The sequence below is a fragment of the Botrytis deweyae genome (assembly GCF_014898535.1).
Source record: "Botrytis deweyae strain B1 chromosome Unknown BDEW_030, whole genome shotgun sequence".
NCBI lineage: Eukaryota > Fungi > Ascomycota > Leotiomycetes > Helotiales > Sclerotiniaceae > Botrytis > Botrytis deweyae.
The window spans coordinates 144542-171596 of NW_024066237.1; the positions used below are offsets into that span (position 1 = coordinate 144542).

At 42.7% G+C, this 27055-nt stretch overlaps 7 protein-coding genes across 7 annotated transcripts; 5 read left to right on the plus strand and 2 right to left on the minus strand.

Moving 5' to 3' along the window:
- Positions 1-371: 371 nt before the first annotated feature.
- EAE98_009709 (uncharacterized protein) lies at positions 372-3213 on the plus strand (the record flags this gene model as incomplete). The annotated part of the gene is made up of 2 exons (XM_038957330.1): positions 372-2761; positions 2820-3213. The coding sequence occupies 2 exons, from the start codon at positions 372-374 to the stop codon at positions 3211-3213; spliced, it is 2784 nt and encodes a 927-aa protein (XP_038806269.1).
- A 1541-nt stretch (positions 3214-4754) lies between these two features.
- Positions 4755-6168, plus strand: EAE98_009710 (uncharacterized protein; the record flags this gene model as incomplete). Its single annotated transcript, XM_038957331.1, has 3 exons — positions 4755-4919; positions 5058-5196; positions 5267-6168. 3 exons carry the CDS (start codon positions 4755-4757, stop codon positions 6166-6168), a joined length of 1206 nt encoding a protein of 401 aa, XP_038806270.1.
- Positions 6169-8367: 2199 nt separating this feature from the next.
- On the plus strand, positions 8368-10789 carry EAE98_009711 (uncharacterized protein; the record flags this gene model as incomplete). Its single annotated transcript, XM_038957332.1, has 3 exons — positions 8368-8537; positions 8750-8900; positions 8957-10789. 3 exons carry the CDS (start codon positions 8368-8370, stop codon positions 10787-10789), a joined length of 2154 nt encoding a protein of 717 aa, XP_038806271.1.
- A 217-nt stretch (positions 10790-11006) lies between these two features.
- On the minus strand, positions 11007-11817 carry EAE98_009712 (uncharacterized protein; the record flags this gene model as incomplete). The annotated part of the gene is made up of 2 exons (XM_038957333.1): positions 11007-11339; positions 11446-11817. The coding sequence occupies 2 exons, from the start codon at positions 11815-11817 to the stop codon at positions 11007-11009; spliced, it is 705 nt and encodes a 234-aa protein (XP_038806272.1).
- Positions 11818-13914: 2097 nt separating this feature from the next.
- Positions 13915-16165, minus strand: EAE98_009713 (uncharacterized protein; the record flags this gene model as incomplete). Its single annotated transcript, XM_038957334.1, has 3 exons — positions 13915-14717; positions 14774-15476; positions 15527-16165. The coding sequence occupies 3 exons, from the start codon at positions 16163-16165 to the stop codon at positions 13915-13917; spliced, it is 2145 nt and encodes a 714-aa protein (XP_038806273.1).
- Positions 16166-19216: 3051 nt separating this feature from the next.
- EAE98_009714 (uncharacterized protein) lies at positions 19217-19942 on the plus strand (the record flags this gene model as incomplete). Its single annotated transcript, XM_038957335.1, has 3 exons — positions 19217-19367; positions 19424-19483; positions 19566-19942. The coding sequence occupies 3 exons, from the start codon at positions 19217-19219 to the stop codon at positions 19940-19942; spliced, it is 588 nt and encodes a 195-aa protein (XP_038806274.1).
- Positions 19943-22134: 2192 nt separating this feature from the next.
- On the plus strand, positions 22135-26045 carry EAE98_009715 (uncharacterized protein; the record flags this gene model as incomplete). The annotated part of the gene is made up of 2 exons (XM_038957336.1): positions 22135-22325; positions 22406-26045. The coding sequence occupies 2 exons, from the start codon at positions 22135-22137 to the stop codon at positions 26043-26045; spliced, it is 3831 nt and encodes a 1276-aa protein (XP_038806275.1).
- Between the last annotated feature and the right edge of the window lie 1010 nt (positions 26046-27055).

Genomic DNA, 27055 nt, shown 5'->3' on the forward strand with positions numbered 1-27055 from the left:
GGACCGTACCTCGTAAATTCCTGAGCCACAGACCCCCTCCCCTCCCTGCCCTGCGTGAACTAAAAATGCGTGATCGTCACAGACAACTGATTCATCCCGCTCGCCTACCAACTTTCTTGTGGCTCAATTCCGCTGCTGGTATCCCAACCCACGACAACTTTCACCACCTCCAACGCTGTTTTGCCCCCTTCCCAGCAACAATTTTGTTTTGTTAGTCTTTTGCAGCAAAGAGTATTTTACACAGGTCCTTTTCCGTCAAGTCGGATGCGATCAAGCTCGTCCAAGATCCAGCTGAAGAGCTGAAGGTGTTGTATGTCGGCGCTTTCGAGTTATTTAAGCTTTTGAAATTCAAAATTATTACGATACCCATCATGCGACCTCCAAGAATCGTGATCATTGCTGCTTTTCTCCTTACTACTTTCTTTCTCACATTTTTATCTCTGCGGTCCTCTCATTCACCGCAGAATGTATCTGCTACTGCCACTACTCCAAAATCCGGAATACAATCGTTATTCTCCTTCCGAGCTCCATTTTCGCTCTTCCCTCCCAATGCGATTATAACTCTTACGAATGACAACACGACTGCTTTCCTAGCAAGGCCTGCTGCCTTTGGACCTTTACTTCCCAACGAAGGATTAAAGGGTCAGTTATGGATAGGAAGTGGATTTGGGGATGATAGCATACGACAAGGTCCTGTTGCCTCCGGGGCTGAAGGCGAATTAGGATGTAGTGATGTGCCAGGTTGGGTCGATAATTTTGCAAAGTCTGGCGCGGCAGAAGGAGCCAAATCTGGAGACGATAAATCTGCGACGACTGCAAGCAAATCGAAAACAAATAAAAGGGCAAATGATGACGATAAAGCCTTCATCGATGGCACGTCGAGTAGTTTTTCAAAAGGCAAACATAATGCAGGAAAGCCTTCGGCTGATGATGGTACCGACGATTACCTTCACCATCCACTATCTGGATCAGCAGTATCCAAACATATGGACCAGCAACCTAAAGATCTCAAGGCAAATCATGCAGATATTCAATCTATACAGGAAGGTGCGGAAATAGCTGGCAAGGTTGTACTGTTGAGTCGTGGAGGCTGTGGATTTTTGGAAAAAGTGAAATGGGTACAGCGTAGGGGTGGTATTGCTCTGATTGTTGGTGATGACAAAAGTGGCGGACCACTAATTCAGATGTATGCTCGAGGTGACACATCAAATGTCACTATTCCAGCTATCTTTACATCGCGTACTACGGCTCATCTACTCTCTTCACTCATAGGCCCAGGCACCTTTATGGAAGATGCACTGGATGAAAGTGGAAAGGCGACATTGAAAGTCCAAAAGAATGACAAGGCCAAGAAAGTTACCAAAAAGAAGCAGACGAAGGAATCTCAGCCCACGTTTACAGCCACTACAGCTACACCCAAAGCTACGAAGGCGGGTCGAACAAATCTGAAGAAGACGACTAAGAAGGAGTCTACAAAAGTGAAAGGCGAAACCACAATAATCGAAACGCAGAAGCCAGGGTGGTTCAAATCGTTGTTCTATGGAACTGGTGGACGAAGTTCGGTAAAGGATAGTAGTCGGCCACCGAGCAGCGGTCAACTTGATTGGGTTCTTGTTGACGATTGGAAGGATGATGATAACGCTGGCACGAAAAAAATATCAACCGCCAAACTCACAGGTCAAGAAAAGGCGGATGCTGATAAAAAATCACAGCAAACTAGCAAGGGTGGAAATAAGCCTGCATCAGGTGATGATTTTGTGATTGGTGTACAGGATTGGCGTGATCCAGATTTGGTAGGGTCATCTGATAGCAAGGATTCCGAAAAGAACTCGAAAACAGGTATTGCAAAGACGGACGGAAAGTTTGATGCAGATAAAGCAAAAAATCAATCGCCGCAGCCGACAAAGGCAGGAAAAAAGAATTCAGGTGGTGCCACACAAGAGACTGAAGCGGCGCCTAAACTGCGAGGAGGAAGTATTACTCCTGGCAGTGGAGAATATGCCCCTAAACTTGCGTCGGAGGTGGATAAGACCAAGGCCAAGGAGACGACAGACAAGTCAAGCTCATCTGGTAGCAAGACAAAGGGTATTTTGACCACTATTTTTGGTGATGATGAAGAGGACTTTGAATTCCTCGCGTCAGGATCAAGCAGTACGGGCAGTGTTGATATTGATGATGAGAATGAAGATGATGATGACGAAGAGGATGAGGAAGATGGTCTTTGGGTTACATTGACACCTACCAGCGGAGCCAGTCCATTCCTTGACACCTTGTTAGTATTAGTTGTTAGTCCACTTGTCACTTTGACCGTGGTCTACGCATTACTACTTCTGAGATCTAGAATAAGGCGACGTCGTTGGAGAGCACCGAAATCGGTTGTCGAAAGACTACCTGTCAGAACTTACCAAACCATTAATACTCCTGGCAGTCGATCTCCAACGATTCCATCCCCAACTAGCTCTTCAGCATCCACCCCACTTCTATCACATACAACACCAGGTAGACCTCGTCCGAGATCACGGACAACAACTGGGATTCCAGAGCCTGGAGATATTGCTCGAGTCAATTCAAATCCACTACAAGTACCACTACTCACGGCACCTCAGCCCAATGAGCACGAGAAGAACGTTGGATCACCTAGTCAATGGAAGAAATATATGGGCAAGCAAATAGAGTGTGTGGTTTGTTTAGAGGAATATGTGGATGGTGTCAGTCAAGTCATGAGTTTACCTTGTGGCCATGAATTTCACGTGGATTGCATGTACGTGCCCATTTCTTTACTCTCCTCGTTTACAATTTATTGACAATTTTTTCTTTAGAACACCCTGGTTAACAACTCGCCGCCGGACATGTCCTATCTGTAAAGGCGATGTCGTTCGTTCCCTCGCTCGAGGATCACCTTCTTCTCCACGCTATGAAGCGTATCATGATGATGACAGTGATGACGATATACAAGCTCAAGCAGCAGAAACTGTAAATACTGCCTCCTCGTCTGCACTGCCCATCTCCCGCAATCTTGAAGACGAGATTGAAGGAGATCTAGAACGAGGAATTTCTCCTCCTACACCAACTCGCGCTGGCAGACCTAGTAGACGAGGAGAAAGTTGGAGGAGTATGTTGGTTGATAGCTCTATGAATTTATTGAGCGGGAGTCTAGCCTCTCAATCGAGCAGTAGAAGTCCTAGAAGAGGGGAGGAGGACAGGAATCGGTAATCAGGTCCTGAGGGAACGAATAGTACAATTTAATGATGAGAGAGGTGGGGATGGGTGGGAGGGGCAATGGAGTCAAGCATGGGGAAGTAATTTATGTACTAGGTAATCTTGAACATCACCACACCTGTTATTGGCTCGCCACTGCGTTGGCAGTAGGTGTAAGAGGTGTATAGATGAAGAAAGATGAACTTCTCTTTTGTATGGGTGTATAGGATTAAACCAGGTTAAGAAGCTAAGGGATGGCAGGGGATTGATGGATGAATAGGTATTTTAAGACCTACCTACTTACTTGGGAGACTCGGGAGTGGGATGGAATAAGGATTCAGGGGAAAGGCATGGATGGCGCATATCATTCGTTTACCCACTTATCTAGTTAGTTTATAAGCTATTGTCCTTTTTTCATACTCACGCAATCATTAGATATCGCTTGTGATGCTTATACTATATAAAGTCTGAAACCTGCGAAACCTAAAATGACTGCTCGGGAGCGTATGATAAAATGGATCAAGAGACATTATCAAAGCTCCTTGTCAGATGTCAATTCAAGAAACCATGGGTTGTAAATCGGTTCATGGCTGGGATAATTGATGGATGAATGACCGAAATATAAATAGAAGAGCCAACCAATCGGTTAGCAGTCCGATGCCCATGTGGCGCTTTGCGGAGTGGAAACTGCCGAGGAAATGTTAGTGTGGAAGATGATGTAAGAAAGCTGAGACCAATTGGGGAAGTTGATTGCATTGAAACCTTTATCAGCCACTTATCAGCCACCAGTTTTGGCAGATCCCATCTACTCCACTGCGTCGAGTGTGCCCAGGTGTACCTACTTCTTATTAATGTCCACGAACAAAACTATGGTTGTATGGTCTCTTTCTACTGTTACAGATGACTTGAATATATACGAGCAGATTCCGTCGTGTATAACCCTCTCTTTTAAGCTTTCCAACCAACAGACCGACCCTGACCGGTTTCCTACCCTCCGGTACGGCCATTGACTCAGTTGGAAGGTATTCTTGACGGACGCAGTGAATGCATGATTCAGTCATTGAGTAGATGATTATATGTGCACGAGCGGGCTCTGCATGATCTCCTTCTTTACGGTACTTTCATAGGCACGATACCTATTTGGTGCGACGGGAGTTGGTATTTAGAGAGGAAGCGCGGGGCGTAGGGAAGCTGCGGATTTTATTGATTCGAAGAGTTAAGACAAGTAAGGGGAAGAAGAGACGTCGATACCTTTACGCCAACGAACTGGATTCCGAAGATTTTACATTATATCTGTTGTGAGAAACTGCATTGCGAGAAGATCTGAATTGGTCTTGCGAGAAATTGTGTGGTGGGCCAGGAACTCGGGACTCGAAATAGTTGATTGAGGTCGGATTTGATTCTCCGCGCTTACGCTGCGCATCAATGTTGACGGGCCTGTTGGGATTCGAATAAACTATTTTACGAAACGGTCGAATATTATACTATACGAGGTGGGACATAGGATTCTTGGAGCCTGCATTTAAACTTGTTTCTTGGAATCAGCCACGGACATCATGGCCGTGGAGAAATCGACCGATAGAATGGACGAGGAGAAGGGCCTCGCCAGTGGCGTAGATGCCGAGGTAGTAGACGCTGATGCCTTGGCTGTTCAATGGCTTTGTGGATGGTCCAGATATGTTACGAGGAAAAGGCTTCCTGGGGCTGCGATATGGTTGGAGGTATGTTGGCTCTTGTGATTTGTGACGGACTTTCCCCTCTTATAATTATCCTCGGCTCATACAAGCTTGGTGGGGTTAAAATCAATATCAGGATAGAATTTGAAGTTGAACTCAGACAGCTAACTTGTGTCTGCAAAGCTTATAGCAATTGCTCTATTAATTACAATGTTGTACCAACAGCAGCATATGTTGACATGCTTGGGGTTGGCAATGTTCAGATTTGGTAATGGAGCTGCTTTGCCTAATACCACTCTACCTTCATATGTATTTGATTATGGTAAGAAGTTTCATTCAGTATATCAGACATTCATATCATCACGGTATCCACTAACATGTGCGTTCATTAGCACCACTCGTCTGGTTAGATCAATCAGAAATGTATTTTCCTTCGGATATATACGCTCAGGTCCTCAATACTAAACCTTATGTCAACCGTTCGTTGATACCCGAGGACACTCTTCCATCCCCTCTCAATCTCGAGACGATTGATCAGCTAAACAATTGGGGCACAGAAGTCTATTTAACATCCACAGTCGATATCACCACCTCCCCTACCTTCCTAACCGGAGTTGTCCCTTCTTCCACAACCGGTCGCACTCAAGATGCCATCTCCTGTTCCGTCATCCTTACCGATCATGGAGATGGTTTGGTCGATGTCTTCTACATGTATTTCTATGCCTACAATCAAGGAAATACAGTACTTGGTCAAGAGTTGGGTAACCATATAGGAGATTGGGAACATAATATGATTCGTTTCGTAAACGGTACTCCTCAAACAGTCTGGTACTCGCAACATGCAAACGGACAAGCTTTCAAGTATTCAGTAGTTGAGAAGAGTGGAAAGAGACCAATTGCTTATTCGGCGAGAGGAAGTCATGCTAATTATGCGATTTCGGGGACCCATGATCATACGATCCCGGATTTAAATTTGCCAGCCGGATTACTACAAGATTATACATCGAGAGGAACAATATGGGATCCAGTTCTCTCATCGTATTTCTACACATACGATGCTACGACCAAGGAATTCTCAAAAGCAAGTGAGGATAGTCCAGTACAGGCGATGGAGTATTTGGGAAAATGGGGGGATGCTCAGTATCCTGAGGATGATAAGAGACAGAGTAAATTCTTTGGCTTCTGGAAGTATGTGGGAGGACCGACGGGACCGGTGACTAAGGGGTTGGTGAGGGAGAAGGTTTGTCCTGACAATGGGATTTTGTGTATTGTGAGGGATATTTTGGGTCCTTAGGTGAGGGGGTTTTAGCTTTTACTTGGATCTCTTCTTTGGGTGGGAGGTATGGTGCTTAGAGTGTTTTTCATTTCTGGTTATGGGATGCAAGTTTTGTGGATTGGGTTGGTTTGGGGGTTCTTTGGGATTCTTTTTCTTCTCCTTTGTATGATGGGATGGGATGGGATGGGATGGGATAGTTGACAATTTGTTGGTTTTGCGAGGGTGTATGGATTGATGATGTGATATGATACGGCGGGTTAGGATGGGATACGATGCAATGCAATGCAATGCAATGCGATGTGCTTATAGATTGTACGAGTTTGTTTTCACGAAAGTTGACGAATGGCGGGATGAGATGAGATATGGAGGTGGGTGATAGAGTGTGATATGGAATGAGATGAGATGGTTTGAGTGAGAAATTGTTATGAATAGATGAATGGTTGGAGGAATGATTGGAGGAAGTGCATAGTGCATAGTGGGTAGTAAGCAGTGGATATAGATATCTAGGTATACCTACCTAGGTACTAGGTATATATATATGATAGTATACCTAGGTAGTGTAGTGTAGTGTATTGTATTGTAAAATGGAATTATGTATATATTGAATTTCGCATTTTTTGGTATCGAAATGTGAAATTGTATGTTTTTCTGAGTAGGTAGGTAGGTAAGGATGAGGAGTTTATATACATGTTTGTTTGTTTGTTTGTATTAGTGTATGTATGTATATGTATGTATGTATATATGTATGTATGTATATATGTATGTATGTATGTATGTATGTATGTATGTATGTATGTATGTATGTATGTATGTATGTATGTATGTATGTATGTATGTATGTATGTATGTATGTATATATGTATATATGTATTAAATATTCGAGTAGTTAATTTGATAAATCGTTAATTGTAAGATGTAAGATATAAGACGAGATGAAATAAGATTTCCAACTCAGAGTTGTATACTATATATTATATAGATAGGTATCTCTGATAACAAATTAATAAATACTTACTTCAGTCCCTATAATAGCTCTCCCAGTAACCTAATTTTCAAATATATATATACTAGGTAATCTTTTATATATCTACTCTTTCTTCTAAATCTTTTTTATTATATTGTATATTTATTATATTATAAGTAATAAGTGAGATAATATTATTTATATTTATATTTTTCTCTCTCTCTTAGATTATTTATTTGGTTAAGATGATTGATATTAGTTTGAGAGAGATACGGAAGACGTGGTTCCTACTATGTGTAGGCCCCTAAATGTCTATTTGTATTTAATCTAAGGAGCTAGCTAAATGAGAGGAATAGTAGGCCTTATATAGGCACTACTGAAAGAGCTAGTCTCCTTCGCTTTCGCCTAAATACCTTTAATATAGTTACTATTATATGGAAGTCATTTCTTTAAAGTGAATTCCTTTGAGTGAATTCCCTTGTCTACACAATTGATTTATTCGATATAGTATTAACTATCTAGGTGCTAGGTAGGTATATATGATTAAATCTTATCTAGTGCGAGCTATAAGATTAGCGAAGAGTAGGGAGGTAGGGATGAAGGGGGGGTTTGTATTTATATTTATATATATTTGAGTATAAGAAAATAAGTAAATTGATTATATAATAGTCTCGCCTATAGTATTAAAAATCGTATCCTATTTACTAGTACCTAGGTATCGATAGAGTATTATTTTTTATACGATATATATTACTAATATAAATATTATATATCGTATTCTTTTGAAAACCTCGCTGAAAGCTTATAAGAGTTAATAATTTAAGCTTATTATAGATTAGAGTTATAGAAACTATTAAACTTATTTGATTCGCTCAATTAGTAGATTATTTATTAAATATCTTAAATTTCTAATAAATATTTCTATTTTGAAGCGTTTTACTATCTTTAGAGGGAAGCTAATTAGTCCTAAAATTGAATATTCTTGCTAGCTTTGGGCGAGGTTTTCAAAAGAATACTATAACTTTTCCGAAGCTAAAATAATCACGTGTAACACTAATTTAGTCATATGTCAAACTAAACGTACTAGGTATTGATAACCTTAGTCTAACCCACCGATACAAACAGGTTGAATTTTTGATATCGGTACAACCAGGTTCTATTGTATTATACATCTACACACTCCACGATACTTCACCCGCAGTAGAATCCAGCACAACATCACGCCATTTTCTCATCGCAGAAAGTTCGTGACGATGGGTCATCTCGCAACCCTCGCAACATGCAATCTTAATCAGTGGGCGCTGGATTTTGACGGCAATCAAAAGCGCATTATTGAGAGTATTCGACGGGCGAAGAAGGCGGGGGCGTCCTTGAGGGTTGGCCCGGAATTGGAGGTTACGGGATATGGATGTCAGGATCATTTGTAAGTGTTTTGTTTTGGTATTGGGAAAGAAGTTTGAGGGGAATGGGATGAGCATTGTGGGTTTGGGTTTGGGTTTGATAATGACTTGAACGGTTTGAATGCTTTGAATGTTCAAATTGAATTCAGAGATCGAAACTTCCTGGTTATCGGACTTGCCATCTGGACTTTTGAAGGCGCTTTTGAAGAATTGAATTTGAGCTAATTCATAGTAGTCTGGAATCAGATACAGAATTGCATTCGTGGGAGTCTCTAGCGCAAATCATTGCTCATGAGGAGTGTCAGGAAATTCTACTTGATATAGGAATGCCAGTTCGCCATAAAAATGTAAACTATAATTGTAGAATTATTGTTTATAACTCTAAGGTCAGTGAGCTGTTGGTAATCTTCTTGATAATGAGCTGAAACTAATGAAGGAATAGATATTACTCATTCGACCTAAGCTCTCGTTGGCTTCTGATGGGAATTATCGTGAGCAGAGATGGTTCACACCATGGAAAGGAGAGAGGATCGTTGAGCAGTACTATTTGCCAAGACTAATCACGAAAGTAACGGGACAACATAAAGTTCCGATTGGAGATGCTGTTATCAGTACTTACGATTCTTGCTTTGGTGCTGAGACTTGCGAGGAGTTATTCACGCCAAGGGCACCACATATAAATATGTCATTGGATGGTGTTGAGATCTTTACCAACAGCAGTGGTAGTCATCATGAGCTTCGAAAGCTAAACATTCGTCTTGAACTTATCAAGGAAGCTACTTTGAAGGCCGGAGGCATATATTTATATGCCAATCAGCAGGGCTGCGATGGAGATCGCCTTTACTATGATGGATCCGCCATGATTGTTGTCAATGGTAAAGTTGTCGCTCAAGCAAGTCAATTCTCTTTATACGACGTAGAGGTGGTGACTGCCACTGTTGATTTAGAAGAGGTGAGGGCATATAGAACCTTCAGATCCCGCGCCATGCAATCGAGGGAAACAGCGGCATACGAAAGAATTGAAGCTGGTATGAGCCTTTCGAGTGATGCTGAAGACGTGAATCCTTTGGTGCAACCTACCAAGGAAATTCCAATCAAATATCACGTTCCTGAGGAAGAGATTGCGCTCGGTCCAGCTTGTTTCTTATGGGATTACCTTCGTCGATCTCGCCAGGCGGGATATTTTGTGCCACTCTCCGGAGGTATCGATAGTTGTGCTACTTCAGTCATAGTTCATTCGATGTGTCGAATCGTCTATGCAGCAATTGAGAAAGACGATAACCCTCAGGTTGTTGAAGATCTACTCAGAATCGTTGGAGAAGAGGAAGACAGCACATGGCGTCCATCCAGCGCACAGGACATTGCCAATCGCATCTTCCATACTGCTTATATGGGATCTGAAAATTCCTCAGCAGAGACACGAGGTCGCGCCAAGCATTTAGGTGAAAAGATTGGTAGTTACCATCTTGATTTCAACATTGACACTGTTGTTTCAGCGGTCACCACACTGTTCACAACCGTTACCAGTTACACGCCGAAGTACAAGATGTATGGAGGAACACCGGCATCGAACTTGGCATTGCAAAACATCCAAGCTAGACTTCGCATGGTTTTAGCTTATCTCTTTGCCCAACTCTTACCTACTGTCCGTGGAAGAACAAAGCCCGGATCCTTATTAGTCCTAGGATCTGCAAATGTCGATGAATCACTCAGAGGTTACTTCACAAAATACGATTGTAGTAGTGCAGATATCAATCCCATTGGCGCCATTTCCAAAACGGATTTGAAAAGATTCATTCTCTGGGCCAGTACAGAATTTGGAATGCCGCTCCTCCAAGACTTTATCGACGCTCCACCAACTGCTGAACTCGAACCTATTACCGAGGATTACGTACAGAGTGATGAAGCTGACATGGGTATGAGCTACAACGAGTTATCAATCTACGGTCGTCTTCGCAAAGTGGATAAGTTAGGACCATATGGAATGTGGACCAAACTTTTGCATGAATGGGGTCATATCCTCTCCCCAAGAGAGATTTATGAAAAGACTAGATGGTTCTTTTGGTGCTATTCTACTAATCGTCATAAGATGACTACCCTTACACCGAGTTATCATGCTGAGCAATATTCACCCGATGACAATCGATATGATCTAAGACCATTCCTTTACCCAGGCTTCTCGTTTGCGTATAGAAAGATCGAAAAGGCGTTAAGTGCTATGGGGGTAGCTGCGGATAAGAAACCGGAGGTAGAGGAGGGAAAAAAGAATGAATAGATAGATGGTTTCCTAGATTGATAATTACTATGTCCGGCTTAGATAGTATTAGAAGTCAATTGAAATCCGCTTTCATACTTTATCCATCCTTCGATCGGTGATACAAATCAAGAGCCCATACAAATCAAGAGCCCGTATTACCACAAGACCCATTGGAAGAACACCAGATCAATCATTCAACCAATATCAAGCTTCTCAACCATATCCGGATAGTAGATCACGCCCCACCATTCCACCCCTTCACCACCTTCGTCCTCCCCTTCCACTGCTCCCACCTAACTCTTCCCCTACTCCCCCAAGGCCAAACCACATGCGTCAGTTTTCCAGTTATCAAATTTATCGCAATTGGTCCGTAATGATTACTATCTAAAGTTTTCCTCGAATCGGCATTATCGCCCTCGACCCAGACGTGGCCCGCAGGTATATCGGCATAGGGGTAGGGATAGGGGGCGTGAGTATAGACGCGGTCACCTGGGAGGGCGATGATGCGTTTTATTGCTAGAGTTTCGGGGTGGTAGGGGGATCTGTATTGGGGAGGGAGGAAAATTAGCTTGGGCATTATATTTTGGATCTTGCATCCTGTATTTGAATAAAATGATGGATGATGAAATATTTCACAATCAATTTAGAAAAATAGAGAGGAGGAAAAATAAAACCTGCCTAAAAGAAACGAGCATTCCCCTCTCCAAATCTCTTCCCTTCCTCCTCTTGTCTACTAAACATACATCGCGCGTCAAACTCTCATTATACCCCGTATTTAGAAACGGATACATAGAAGCGCCATTGATGATATGCAGCTCGGCGATGTGATCTTGGAAGAAGATGGATGCGGGGATCCAGGAGGCGATGATGAGGGACCAGTAGGTGAATTCTTTGAGGAAGGGAGGGATGCGGGAGGATGTGGGTGTGGATGTGAGAGATGAGGTGGAGATTTTGCGGGAGATTTGCTTTTTGAAGAGAGATGAGGGTTTGAGAATTGAGGGGAGGGGAGAGGGAGAGGTTTTTAGGAAGGTAAGGAGCCGGGACATGGTTTTTGGAGGAGGAGGAGGAGGAGGGGCATTTTGGGGGAGGGAAGGCTGAGATGAGGGTGGGTGGGAAAACGTAGTGGTTTCTCAGCCTTGTGCGTGGGTGGATTGTGGATCTATCTATCTAATCTGAGTATCTACCTATCTTATCACCTCTATCGAAAAACAGCTTATAAAATAGTATTTTATAATTTTACAATTGTATCAAGGTCGATTTGAATCATTTGAACGATATATTAAAAATAGATTTCTACCTAATACAAAAGAATTTCTATAATTTCTATAATATATTTATAAAAATGCTAAAAAGAAAAATCGTATTATATATACTACTATACTAAATATTTTTTTCTCATAAGTATACTACTAAATTCTCAAAACGTTTTGAGCTTAAATAGAAATCTATTTTTGGGGTTTTGTCCAAATGATTCAAATCGGCCACGGTAACAGAGGCCGACAACGCGCATTTGGACAATACACTAAAAATCGCTGCAGCTCCTGAACACTATACTGTCCATTGTAGCAAGTCTAGTGACGAAACAAGCACCCTTCACCCTCGATCAGATGCTAGATTATATCTTCGCAGCTAGTAATCTTACCTAACAGAGTGATCTAGCAGAATGCCATACTCGATGCAAACACCGAGATGCTTTTAATCTTACTATACGAGACTCTTGAGATAGAAGTTGAATGCTTAAAAACTTCTCACAAAAAATCCTCTGTCTATGACTATGCGTTGTCTACTAGGTACTACCAAGGCTATATAAAGTAAAACTTGCATCTCAGCTCAAGTTGACTAGGTTCTAACAGGACATATACTTTTATTTCCCTTTGGCCAATATCTATCTACATTACAAAGCTATTACCGACTTCAAAGGTTCACTGTTTAACCTTACCTAGCTTCATTTACATGTCTACTCAATTTTCACATCTTCTTTTCTTCGCCGACCAGAGAAAAACAGCATTTATCTGTTCCCAAGTTGCATTAGACTACCTAGGTTGGCTCTTGGGTACATCAGATTGGCACGCTGACGTCTAAGGAAAATAGGCGAAGCTGGTCCAGCACTTTCCTAACCTACCCGCCTCCCAAAGAGGAATATCTAATCCGCAGCAAGAGTTTGCCGCATCATCAAATCAAGAGCTTCAAATGGCACTTGCATTCTGTGCCCCATACACAGTCGCCATCGTGTGAGACCGATAGCTTTCTGAAGATGACATCGTCGTCGGTACTATGTAACACTATATCCCTATGAGCTTGCGCATCCAGTGTGGGAGTGCGAAGGTAAATTCCAAAATGCAGATCTCGTCTTGATTTGGGCTCTCCAAGGTGTAAGAAACAAATTGGAATTGCAAAGGACCAATTCTGTAGATGTAAATTTCATCGATTTTAATATGTACCCCTCGAGTCTGGAGTCTCTCTCTTCAGACTTACATTTCTTCTTTTACCATATCCAAAAATAATCGTTTCGTCACTTGCAACTATGCTTTTCCAAGACCCATTCGTCTCTAAAATCATGGTACTCAATACGAAGTACTTCCTTCCTCTCAAAACTCCCCTGCTGGAGTTGGAGCAACCTTATTTGTCTTCTCTGGTATAGAGTTTCTTCAGACTAGGTACAATGCTTTGCGTGGAGTCGCACTTTACAAACGAATGAAAGATACTGTACCAATCATCCCGCCATCATCCCCCTTCCATCATTTAAATTTAGGACATAGAACAGAAGTCTTGAGCATGCATTCTAAGTTTTTTTATTTTTATTATATTAGATTATATTTAGATCCTATCCTATCCGGTGATGTGTTATCATCGATTTATCTAGGTAGGTACCTATCCATTGATATCTCTTCCTCTTTATCCCCATCTCCTTCTTTCTTCGTCTGCATAGACGAATGATCAATTATCATTACTCTCACTCATCTACTCGAGTATCTAATCTTGGATATGTGATATATCCTCGTCTTCTCCTTTTTCCCTTACTAGATATTTAAAATCTAGCATCTAGCATCCATCAATCCATCAATCCATCATCAAACACAAATAGAAATAGAAATAAAATCTCAAAAAGAGCGACAAGAAATAATTATATAAACCCCCCAAATCTAAACTCCCGAATCCTCCTGTATCACGGCATGTCCAGTCCACGCCGCACACGTATCCTGCAACTGCGTGGTATCCAACAGCTTTGGGATTTCGCTCGCGCGCTCCAAGAACTGCATTGCGAATCCCATGCTGGTGTGCCATCCAATATGGCAATGCATGAGCCAGGCTCCGGGATTGTCCGTCTCGAATGCGAGAACGAGGTATCCACCTCCGGGTAGCGTGGCCACGTCTCTTCGTGGGGGGTTGTTAAGATTGTATGTGGAAATGGCGGTGCTGGCATCGAATGTGGTGGCCTGCTGGCTGACGACGAAGAAGTCGTGGCCGTGGAGATGGATGGGATGGGGAACAGGGAGCGCGCTGTGGATAACGAGGTAAATCCATTCATTCGCGTTGGGTACCTCGACGAGATTATCTGGTGTTCCGAATGCGGTGATGTTGTTTTGAACCATGAGAAGCGTTGGATCTTCCCATTCTGAGAGGAAGGTAGAGTTGTTGAGATACCACTTGAAAAGTTTTTGTGAATTTTGAGCAACGGTGACGGCTTCTTCGGGACTCTTAGAAGCGGCTGAAACGGTTTTTGGGAGGTATGGAACGAGCGAGGAGACAGGTTCGTCAACACATTCATCTGTGAAAGTGTAGCCGGTGGTTGTAGGGAGACCGGTTGAAGATCCGTAGTGGAGAACACCTCGGATGTTATCTGAATTATCGTTTTCAGAGCAGGAAGATTGGGGAATAGCGCGGATGAAGAAGTCGGAGGCGACAGATGCTTGGTTTGCGGTGATGACTACATCGTAACGTTGTCCTGTGAGAAAGGTGTTAGTGAGGATTTATATAACGAGGAGCGAGGATAATACTAACCAATAGCAATGTTGAGAATATCAGTTTGATACGGAACAATAGGAACAAAATCCATCGCCATAACAGTCATGGTATGACTATCGACGGAGAACTTGAACTGAGAATCGATGGCACTATTTACAAGACGGAATCTGTATGATTTGCCTGACTCAACACTAGTTGAGAAACGAGAACCAGTTTGATTACTAGCACCATCCGCTCCAAAAACATTGGTACCATTGATAAGACCTGTAGTCATTGATTGAGGACCAACAGTTTGAACCTTTTGATATAGCTCATCAACAGTTTGATGACCCCAATCACTAAGCATGAGCGTTCCCTTATCCTCGTCGTAGTTAGCTGTGGCAGGACCATTGATGATAATACCACCAGCAACACCTTCCCATGCTTGAAGTCCAACATGAGAATGATACCATGATGAACCATATTGAGTAGCTCTCCATCTGTAGGTATAAGTATTTCCATATGCAATAGGACATTGGGTAACTGATGGAACTCCGTCGTTTTGGTTGGTATTCTTTTGATGGATACCATGGAAATGAATAGTTGAACCGTTGGTAGCGAGACTATTTGTCACATGTACCACGATATTATCACCCCAATCGGCAATAATGGTTGGTCCTGGGATACTTCCATTGATAGTTTGAACATATCTTGAAAATCCATCAGGTGAAGCAACGCCATCTTGAACGTTGAACCAGTACTAAAATTTGAGATTAGAGAAGGTTATTGATTACTTGAGAAATTTCTTACCTCGCGAGTGACACCAGTATCTGGCACTTCATTGTAGTAATCAGTGCTTGTCGAATAGTCACACCACTTTGATCTATCAGCAGCGGTATTGCCTGCGCATGGGGTTCCTGATGCTACAGCTGAGCTTGAAGTTTTGCTGGTCGAGGACGCTGTTGAAGAGGATACTGGAGAAGTTGTGCTAGTGATCGAGGATGGCTTGGCAGTTGAAGACACAGTATTCGCAGTTGTTGATGTTGAAGTGACACTTGAAGTGCTCGTAGGCTTAGCCGTTGAGGTAGTGAGACTAGTAGTAAGAATGGGAGGAAGCGAAGTAGTTGTAGACAATAAGCTCTGGAGCGAACTCCATTTAGATGAAGCTACAGATTGAAGAGAAGAGAGGGAACTTTGGACAGCTGCGGCACTGGTAGTTTTGCCGCTTGTTGTTGAACACTTATTTGATGTAACGGCATTGGTGTTTCCACTGGTAAGGATTGATGGGATATAAGAAACTTTTGTGGAAACTAAGCACTCGGCTTGATTGATGATATTGAGAAGGTCTGCCTGAAGAGTGGCAATCGGATTAAAGAACCATCCGAAAAGAGGACTTGCTTGAATTTGGCAAAATGAAAGGCACAAGGCCAAAAGAATGTGAAGACGCATGATGTAGTTCCCTGAAACTTTCTAATATATGAAATTCGGTGTTGAAGTGTGTGTAGTATAAAAGATTGTTATGGTCCTCAAGTGAGGTTGCCAAAGAAAAAAAAGAAATCGAATGTAGAAGGGAGAGAATGAAAAACGGACTGTACTGGATTGTAAAGAATGAAGTTGTACCAGTGGGAATGAATCTTCCTTAAGAATATTTTTGCAATCATGAGATTCAACACCTTGAGCCGGGTAAGATAAACTACTTAGGAATCACATCGATGCTTACCGTCAAAGTCCTCTGGACCCGAGCACCGAAGTAGACATTTCCCTTGGTACAGTATTCGTACAAATCCTCAAAGAGACTTAGGACGCAAAATCTTAGTGCAATCCACCACACGGATCTCCACCATGGCAGGCCTCAAGTTCGTACTAGATTGACAGTGCAGATAACGAAAATATCCTAGTGCTTTGATCATCCCAAGGGGGATCCGAAATAGTATTAGGATGTACATATGTCAAGCTCAGTAGTCAATAATCGATGCCACCAGCCGAATTGAGAATCAGGCAGAAATGTACTTGGCGAGAAATTAAATTGAAATAACAACTCTGAGCCTCTGACAAGCACACAACTTAGACTTGAAAAGGAGACCTGCATTTGAATCTGTCCTAGGTCGAAGGCGTGAATGGTGGATGTTGTCTGTGCATCCATTTTCAAATGTTTTACCAAGTAAGGCACGAGTAGCTAGAGTAGCTAAAATAAATTCGGGGTCCTAAGGTTAAGCGACGTACAAGCCTTGGTATTAGTTCTTCATTTGATTAAAGTGATCGGACATTTTACTTATTCTCGTACCTGACTAGTTTTGTTTGTAGGCTCAACTTGTCCTAGTGGCAACTGATGTCCAAGGTCGAATAAGAGAGAAGCCATTCCAAATAGAGAGTACTGCTACGGCATCTTTTCTCTCTCTCTGAACTTATGGTACGATGAGAAAGCTTTGCAACTCAGTCGTCAGGTACAATAGTTCGCATCGTGTTACGATTTAGTACCCTAGTGGCATGGGTATCGGTGGCACCTCATTGTCTTTGTTGGACTGATGACTTGCATGCTCTGTGAGCTCTGGAATAGTCACTCGATCATCCGTCCGTGGAAGCGTTTTACAAACGGATGTTTCAGTGTGTCTTGCGTATGAATACATGATATCTTCAAATCGAGATATCATGTCAGAAGATGATGATAACAATAACGCCACTCCTGCTGAATACGTTCTTCAAATCCAAGTCTCGAATGCATGGATCTGGATCTCGCGTCTGTTTCATCTGACATGTAGTAGTGGGAGATCGTTAGACGATCAACGTTGCTTAACAGGTAGGCGTAACTTGGGAGAATGGAAAAAGATACAACTCATCTTAGGTAACCTCAAGAGGGACCAATGAAGTGTGTAATCGAGGACGTAAAGGAGAGGCTGAAGAGGCTGAAGGGAAGAAGAAACGAAAATGGATACCCAGGGAAAGAAAAATGTTTGAAACACAATGGGGGATCTACTTACGGGAGATCGTCGTTGCATTCGTATATCGCTCGATCATGCCGAACGATACGAACAAAAAATGGAATACATTCAATTGGTTAGCTTGATATCGGGTGACCAGGTCTATGGATGTAATTAGCACAGCCATTTCATCTATCCTCGAATCATCATTGATCTGAAGTTATCATCAACCTCCTTTTCCAAGACGGCCGAATATCAATGTCCACGTATCCCCTCCATACCCATCTCGTCGACCCCACTCGCTCTATAAATATATATAGAAACCCTACACTTCATACTTTCTGATATGAATTTATATCTTCAAGTTTCAGATTCGATTTGTGCCGAGAGATACTCCAGCTCTTCCTCGTCCGATACGAAGTTCAGATTGTTCAATTCATCGCAGCACAAGGTTGTGTTGATCAGTTAATCTCATCTCCTGAAACATTACAAACGAAAATGCCTCGGAACCGTGCACTTGTGCTTCCCGATATCTCTCCAGCTCCCAGCTGCCATGCGACTTTCCTTCAACTGCCTCTCACGACATTATTCAAAATGTATTCCAAGGTTAACAATGGAATTTCTTATTTTGGTTTTATCAACAGATAAACATCAAGTAAATTGTTGATTCAAATTCATGATTCTTGGCAGGCTTTCAAAATCAAAGTAGCGATGTTATGTGGTTTGAGATGGAAATTCTGATTTTTTTTTCGATTTTTTTTTTTCGAATATGATTTGATTTTGGTAACCTCATCCGTCTGTTTCTCAGACCACCTGCACCAGCTGGACCAGAGTCGCGGGTCCCTTTTCGCCTCTCTTCACCCCTCTCGTCTTCAGTCTCTACCTACCTCTACCCACCCTGTTCAATGGCTCGGACGGTCGGAAAATTTGCCGTCTAATCACTTACGCCCTTTGAGTTAGAATCTTTGAGCTCCAACGAGGGAAATCCTTCCCATCAAGACCCGTGCAGATCGTATTTGGGATTCTGGTATGAGCACTCGAGGCACTCTCGAGCCACTCCACAAAGCAACCAAATTCGGATCGAGAGCCGCGTGCAATTGCACGTTTTTCACCATCACATCCAACCACCATGTGGCGTGGACTAATTATTCCATATGATCGACCAGGCTGACGAAAGCACCCTGGATGGGTTGGTGTGCCATTGCACTGACTTTCGTTCTTGTCATCCCGCGTTATTGATTGTGTATCTATCCCCATTACGGCTCAAGCTTCCACAGGGTCAGATATTTTCTCCTGACTAGCAAAGGTCCAAGATAGTTCTTGGTGCGTTGAAAAGCTTTTCTATTGGACATGTTAAAGCTGATAAAGGACTCTTACAAGTCGGCCCCGAGCTTTGTTGCCCTGATATTTGTTTTCCCGTTCGATATAATATTAACGGTAAGTTCTTCGCATTTCCACGTCAGTTGTTGTATACCCAAATTTTCGTTCTTTTCATACATTTCATCCCTTCCTCGTCCTCTTCTGGTGTAAGGATCTTCACTCGTTTGTCTACCATACATTCTCTTTACGAATTCAAGAAAACATGAAGTTTACATCTCCTCTCCTGTTCCTCTTCAGAGGACTGGCGGCATCTGCTGCTGTTCTCCAAAAACGTACTACTAGCTCTACCGACTCATTCCACTTGTATGCGTATGGTACTGGTATTGGTGGCCTTCCAGTGTACTACTCCGATGGTAAGCTAACAGTCGTGTACCATCGACTGGTCTCACAAGACTAATTCAACAAACAGGAAATGCATTTATCGGCAACACTGTTCCAGCTGGCTCCAAAGTCAACGCAAACATCACATGTAAGGATTCCATCCCCCACAAGCATATTCATTCTCCCACAAGCCATCTTCGAACCCAACTAACATCTCTCCTTCCTTCCAGTCACACCAACTTCCTCCAGCGAATGGATCGTCACACCCAGCAACAGCAACGTGACACTGACCAACACAACCACATCTGCACTCGTCATCAATCCATCCTCTAGCGGACTCACCAACGTGGGATTTACCGGAGCAGTTGTTGGGAATAGTACGACCAAGGGGTTTAGCGCATCGACTGCTGGAAACGGTACCACCAAGGGATTCATCACGTTTGGAAATTGGGCCATGTGGAAGAATCCGAGCACGGAGAAGATTGTGTCGAATTTCTATGCGACGCCGGTTTGTGATGGGGTGTGGCAGTTGATGTGGAATGCGGAGGAGATTGACGATGGGTCGAGTATTAGTGTTGCGGTGAGGAAGACGGCTCCTAGTCATTAGGGATGTGCTGAGTGTGGGTGTGGGTGTGCGGGTTGAGATAATGATGAGTTGTATCTAAAGGCGGGGGTTGAGAGAAGAGGGGGTCGGGGGTAGGTTGACAGAAAAGGGTCTTTGTCAGGACTTTTACGGAGAGGGGGAGAGGGAGAGGGAGAGGGAATTTGGATATTAAATTCCTTTCAAGATTAATAGTGCTCATCTTCGATACTAGTAATTATTCATTTCAATTCAATAGTTTTCAAAATCATCATTTGTATTTTCTCGTTATATCTATGGATACCTAGGAAGTCAGTGTTCGCATACATTAATTTGATGCTTCCCCTCGTTTTTGCTTGAGTTGCACGATATATACCGACCACAAAGGTACGTAAGATCTTACATTTATAAGATCTTACAATTTCCAGAACGATAAGAATCACAAAATTCGATATATTCTACTCACATACCAGGAAAGTTTAGCATGAATTTCATATTCGTACATACGCATACAGGATGATATCCTACTAACAATCAATGTATAATAGAAATAGCATCAGAAATACATTATTTTCCCAGTCCTCTCTGAACATACAGCTTTATCGTCCTGATTAAAGCTTCCAGCTCAGGGAAAAAGCTTGATTAAATCCTGAGAATACAAGTTTTTTCTCTCTTTCGCATGTCTGAGCTGGTGTAAGATTACATATCTACGATAGTATCCATATGTGAGAGTGAGTGTATCGAGGTATTTGAGTGGCGGGATACGATACAATCAATCTCTAAGGGTGCAGGTGTCTAGGATTAGAATATCTCCGATGCTTGATGGCGACAGTGGCTTGGATTTTTGAGTATCTTTATCTGGATTCTTATCATATTCGATATTCATGATAATTATGTTTGGATACCTACTGGTATTTGTGTTAATACTGTGTACCTATCTAGCTGGTACTTGATTATTCATAATTTCATAGTATTGAATATACGATAATAATTTTGCACTTATTAATATATATAATATATATATATTGAAATATAGCAATTGTATCTTATATTTAAAGAATTCCCCAGAGAAAAGAAGAGCTACATACATACATATATACATACATACATACATACATACATACATACATACATACATACATACATACATACATACATACATACATACATACATACATACATATATATATACATATATGTATACATACATATATACATACATACATAACAAATAAACTTCCCCATGACAAACGCCTCTTGTGTCGTCTTGATAACCCCTAATCTAAATGACTGGTCGACGATCACTCTTTGATATACGATAAGCGCATCTCAGGGGAAGGGGGGGAGGGGGGTAAGGAGTGGGTAAAGAAGTTGAAGTTTAAGTAACCGTTATCGAATGAATGGTAACGCAATCCCTTTCTGGCTACCACTGACAGCTACCTGGGCAAGCATGAAACCCATCTTCGGATTCTTGGGAGGAGAAATGTGTATCGTGGACTCATCCTGTCTCGGCTGTACATCGTGGGAACATGGACTTTCCATATTTACGGCGCCAGCAAGCAGTCTGATTCGTGATGTCATGTCTAGTCATGTCTAGTCATGTCTAGTCATGTCTAGCCATTCCACTGTGAATCAAGGTGTGATGGATATCCATGTCGCTCCTTGCTCAGGTTTTAATAAGTTTTAATAAGTTTAATTTACGATCAGCGAATCATGCCACTCAATGTGGGATTTTGGATAATCCCAATCAGTTCAACCATCACCGGGGCCCAAGTGGTAAACAAGACCAAGTTATTTTCCCAAATAAAACATTCACCAGGTGTTTGAGCATTTTGAGCATTGGCATGGTCATTCGCATTGGTATTGGTATTGGCATTACCTAGATGATTCAATTGTATTTCTAGTTTTCTTCTAGTTCTCTTCTATCGTGTTATCTTTTCTTTTTATTTCCTTCTAATTCATTCTTTTCCACACCGATACCGATACTGATACTGATACTGATACGGTACCAATACTGACTGACATTGATATCCATCCATATCGACATTGTCATTGTCATTGATATTGATATTGATACCTATTGACACCAATCCTGAATTCGAAAACGACAACGACCTATTAATGATATCACAACCACCATCCAATACTACCAATACGTCTTAGGTGGATTAATAAATACTTTCTCTTATGCATCGTTAAGGTGTTCAACGTTACTCAACATGTCTTCCGTTTTGACTGGCAATGCCACGACGACCTCTACCTCAGCGTCCCAAACCACGACGACTGCAGCGCAAGGCTCCGAGGGTATTAGTCTGGTCGCCCTTCTAACGGCAATGGCATCTTCTGCCATCATTTTTGGTGTACAGATGATAGCTTTTATGCTCTTGAAGAACAAGCTTGCACGGATATTGTAAGTTTGGAGGATGTTGCGTGTGGCGATCTGCGCTCTGTGGACGCAGATTCCAATGGACTTTACTGACTGAATTCTAGCAAGCCAAAGACCTATCTAGTCCCCGAAAAAGAACGAACAGAACCACCTCCGAGAAGTCCTTGGGGATGGCTATTTACCATATTTCAATTTCGAGATCGAGAAGTTATCAACAAATGTGGCTTGGACGCTTACTTTTTTCTTCGATACCTTCAAACGCTTCTGGTCATCTTCATACCTATGGCCGTCGTCATAATACCAATCCTTGTACCCATGAACTATATTGGAGGCAGAGGTGGAGATTGGGCTCTGCAATATGCAGACGACAAGAACAAGACAGAAGTCTCTTCGAACCCAAATGTAACTGGACTGGACCAATTGGCTTGGACTAATATACAGCCTAGCAAGACTAATAGATACTGGGCACATCTGGTGCTTGCTTTATTGGCCATCATGTGGGTCTGCGGTGTATTCTTTGCAGAGTTACGAGTGTATATTAAAGTACGACAAGATTATTTGACATCTGCAGAACATCGACTGAGAGCTTCGGCAACTACTGTCCTTGTCAGTGCCATTCCGGATAAATGGCTTACGAAAGAAGCTCTCGCTGGGCTTTACGATGTTTTCCCTGGAGGAATTAGGAATATCTGGATTAATCGAAATTATGATGAATTATTGAAGAAGATACATCTTCGGGACAAAATCCATTTGAAACTGGAGGCAGCCGAGACAGAGTTGATCAGAGCCGCGAAGAAAGCCCAGAAAAAGCAAGCAGAGAAGGATGAGAAAGCTCGAGCTAAGGAATCGAATCGCAAGCTGACCAAGGAAGAGAAGGCCGAGAAAATAAAACGCGAAAATGAGAGAGCGGCAGAATTGGCGCAGAGTGGCGGAGTTGCGACTGGCGAGGAGGCTCCTCACACCGTGGATGATGCATTAGACGAGGAGGCAGAATTGGAGAGACAAGAAAAAGCTCGACAACATAAGCGACAAATTTCGAAGAAATTTAAGCTGGGCAACCCCCTCGCCGCTATGGGACAAGGTTTCGAGGTAGTTGGACAAGGCTTGAACAAAGGTGTGGACGCCGTAGGAAAGGCGGGAGGTACTGCTTTTGGTGGCGTTTTGGGACTTGGCAGAGAATTGGATGATACAATTGAAGAAACGAATGGTAATGGGTTCGTAAGTCTTGACGCACCATCGATACCGGAGGATGACGAATATGATCAATATGGAAGATATAGAAAACGACCGCCACCTCCGAAACCGTATGGATCTGGTGTGGATGATGAAAAGAACCGGGAAACTGAGAAGCAAGGAGAAGAACGCCCGTCAACATCCGACCGTGATCCTCGAAGTTATGATGGGGATAGAAAGTTGCAAGGCAACACAGTACGAAGAAATGGCTTTCAATATGGAGGAGATGGAGCCAATGATGCTTTTCAAACCAATAATTGGTGGAAGTTCTGGAAAGGTCCCGCTGGCGGGTTTCCATCTCCGATCCCAACGGGATATGAAGATGATGATGAATTTCCTTTAACTCAAGGCGATGGGCCAAAGTCAAGGGTTGCCACTGGTGCCCCGCCAAAGAAGAGTGCGTGGCAGGTAATTAAGGATATCGTACCTTTCCTAAACTCAGACGATGGACCAGGTGTAGAATATCCGAAGGCTTTCAACGAGGAATACGAGGAAAATGCAACGACCGCAGCTTGGCAGCGCTATCTAAAGGAAAAGGATAGGCCAACACATAGATTGGCCAGGTTCAGTTGGACTCCTGATTGGTTTTTCGGCATTCCTGGAATCAGTCCAAAAGTCGATACAATATATTGGTGTCGTGAACAACTCGCTCAGCTGAATGTTGAGATCGAATTGGATCAAAAGTCTCCAGAGAGATTTCCTCTCATGAATTCGGCTTTTATTCAATTCAATCATCAAGTAGCTGCACATATGGCTTGTCAGTCTGTTACCTACCATGTTCCAAAGCAAATGGCACCGCGTACTGTTGAGATTTCACCTAATGATGTCCTTTGGGATAATATGTCTATCAAATGGTGGGAGGCATGGCTCAGGACTGCTGTCATTACTGCTGTCGTTCTTGGTATGATTATTTTATGGTCGATTCCTGTCGCATGGACATCAAGTTTATCCCAGATATCTTCTTTGGTAAATACCAAATCTTGGCTTCATTGGCTCAAGGTTATACCCGAAAAGGTTCTTCAAGCCGTAGCAGGTGTTTTGCCCGCCATTGTGCTCAGTATTTTGCTATCATTGGTACCAACAATTTTGGGATACCTTGCCTTTGTTCAAGGTTCACAAACTGGCAATGAGAAGCAAGGCTTGGTTCAAACTTATTACTTTGCATTTCTCTTTGTCCAAGTTTTCTTGGTTGTGTCCATCGCGGGTGGTGCGGTAGCTACGATTGGATCATGGTCCAATGATATTACTTCTATACCCGAAACACTTGCACAACAATTACCAAAGGCGGCGAATTATTTCTTCTCTTACATGATTCTTCAAGCATTTTCTGTGAGCTCGGGTACACTCCTACAGTTAACGACTCTCATTTTCTGGTTTGTTTTACCCAAGATTTTCGACAATACTGCTCGACAAAAGTGGACCAGAAATACAACACTTCCATCGGTGACATGGGGATCCTTCTTCCCTGTTTACACTAATTTTGCCTGTATTGGTTTAATCTATTGTGTGGTTACGCCGGTTATCATAATTTTCGTCATTATTACATTCACGCTTCTTTGGATTGCGAATCGTTACAATATGCTTTATGTCTCTCGATTCAGGATTGACACAGGAGGACTTCTATACCCACGTGCTATCAATCAGACATTTACTGGTTTGTATGTGATGGAATTGTGCCTCATCGGTTTGTTCTTCTTGACTCAGGATGAGCAAGGTGATTCACTTACTCCTCAGGCGATCATTATGATTGTTGCTTTATTACTCACTGCTCTTTACCAATTCCTGCTCAATTGGTCTTTTGGTCCTTTACTTCGATATCTGCCAATCACATTTGAGGATGAAGCTGTCCTTCGTGATGAAGCATTCGATCGGATACAAGCCGAACGTCTTGGTCTCACTATTGCAGATCCTGAAACGGTACCACAGAATGATGGAGCTGGTATTGAAGGACCAGGATACATTGAAATGGACGCACTACACCCTACAACCACCAATCGAAACAGCGGTAGTAAATTTGCCAAACTTAAACCATCAAATCTTGTACATGGTGCTGCTGTAGCTGGCGGTTGGGCTTTACAATCCGGTCGAAATCTTCGACACAAAACATTTGCCCGTGGAACTGGCACCGATGGTCCTCAACCTATCGATGAACCGGTTGTTCGTCCACAGCTCACGCGCAAACGACGTCATAGAGATATTGAGGCGCAGCAAAAAATCGCAAATGCACTTTATGGTGGGTATAATGATGAAATTGAAGATTTGGCACCGGAAGAAAGAGATGCTCTTGTTAAACATGCGTTTCAACATTATGCGTTGAGGGCTAGGAGACCAGTGGTTTGGATTCCGAGAGATGATATTGGGGTTAGTGATGATGAGGTGAAGCGGACGAGAGATTATGCAGGAGCGAATATTTGGATTAGTAATGTGGGAGCGGCGTTGGATGCGAAGGGGAGAGTGGTGTATGGGAGGAATCCGCCGGATTTCTCGGAGGTGGATTTGATTACGTTGTAATTATTTTGTGGCTGTGTAGTGAGGGCAAAATTTAAAATGGGTGGGATTGAGAGGGGAATGAATATTGGGGAGAAATGGCGTTGGAGTTTCTGTATATGAGGGGTAGGGGAGGGATATGGTACATGGGTGCTTTTTGGATTTTACATATTTAACGATGGGAGGAGAAGACTTTGAGCTGGAGATGGAGATGGAGATGGTGGTTGTGGTTGTGTATATGGATTGAGCGGGTCGTTAATAGATTATTCATTCATGTGTGTGTGGGAAACGGCCGGATAGCATAGAAGGAGCATAATTTACTGATAGACAGGCAGGCAGACAGACAGACAGGCAGACAGACAGACAGACAGACAGACAGACAGACAGACAGACAGAGAGAGAGAGAGAGAGAGAGAGAGAGAGAGAGAGAGAGAGAGAGAGAGAGAAGAGAGAGAGAGAGAGAGAGAGAGAGAGAGAGAGAGAGAGAGACTCTGGATAGTATGGGATGAGAGCTGGGGGATTGGAGTAGTGTTGGGTTGAATAGATGGGAGTGGAGATGGAGATGGAGAGGTGAGGTGGAGATGAAGACTTTAGATACCCGTTTTCTTTTTGATAGGATGGATGGATTTGGAGATAGAGGGAAGGGGAGGGGGAGATAGAGGGAAGGGGAGGGGGAGATAGAGGGAAGGGGAGGGGGAGATAGAGGGAAGGGGAAGGGGAGAAAAGGGAGGAAGATTACATACATACATACATACATAGTCGTGTACATAGAAATCCAAAATATCTTTCTGAAATGTCTATCTTGTCTTTTTTCATTGGAATAGGTATTTCTGATGATTGTTAATTGTGAGTTGTGAGTTGTGAATTGTTTTGTTTGTGGAGAGAGGGGATAGGATGGGATAGGGTAGGATGGGATGGGGGTAAAGTAGGGTGGAATGGGATGGGGTAAAGTAGGGTGGGGTAAAGTAGGGTAGAGTAGGATGAGGTAGGGTAGAGTAGGGTAAAGAGTGGAATAGGATAGAGTGGAATAGAGT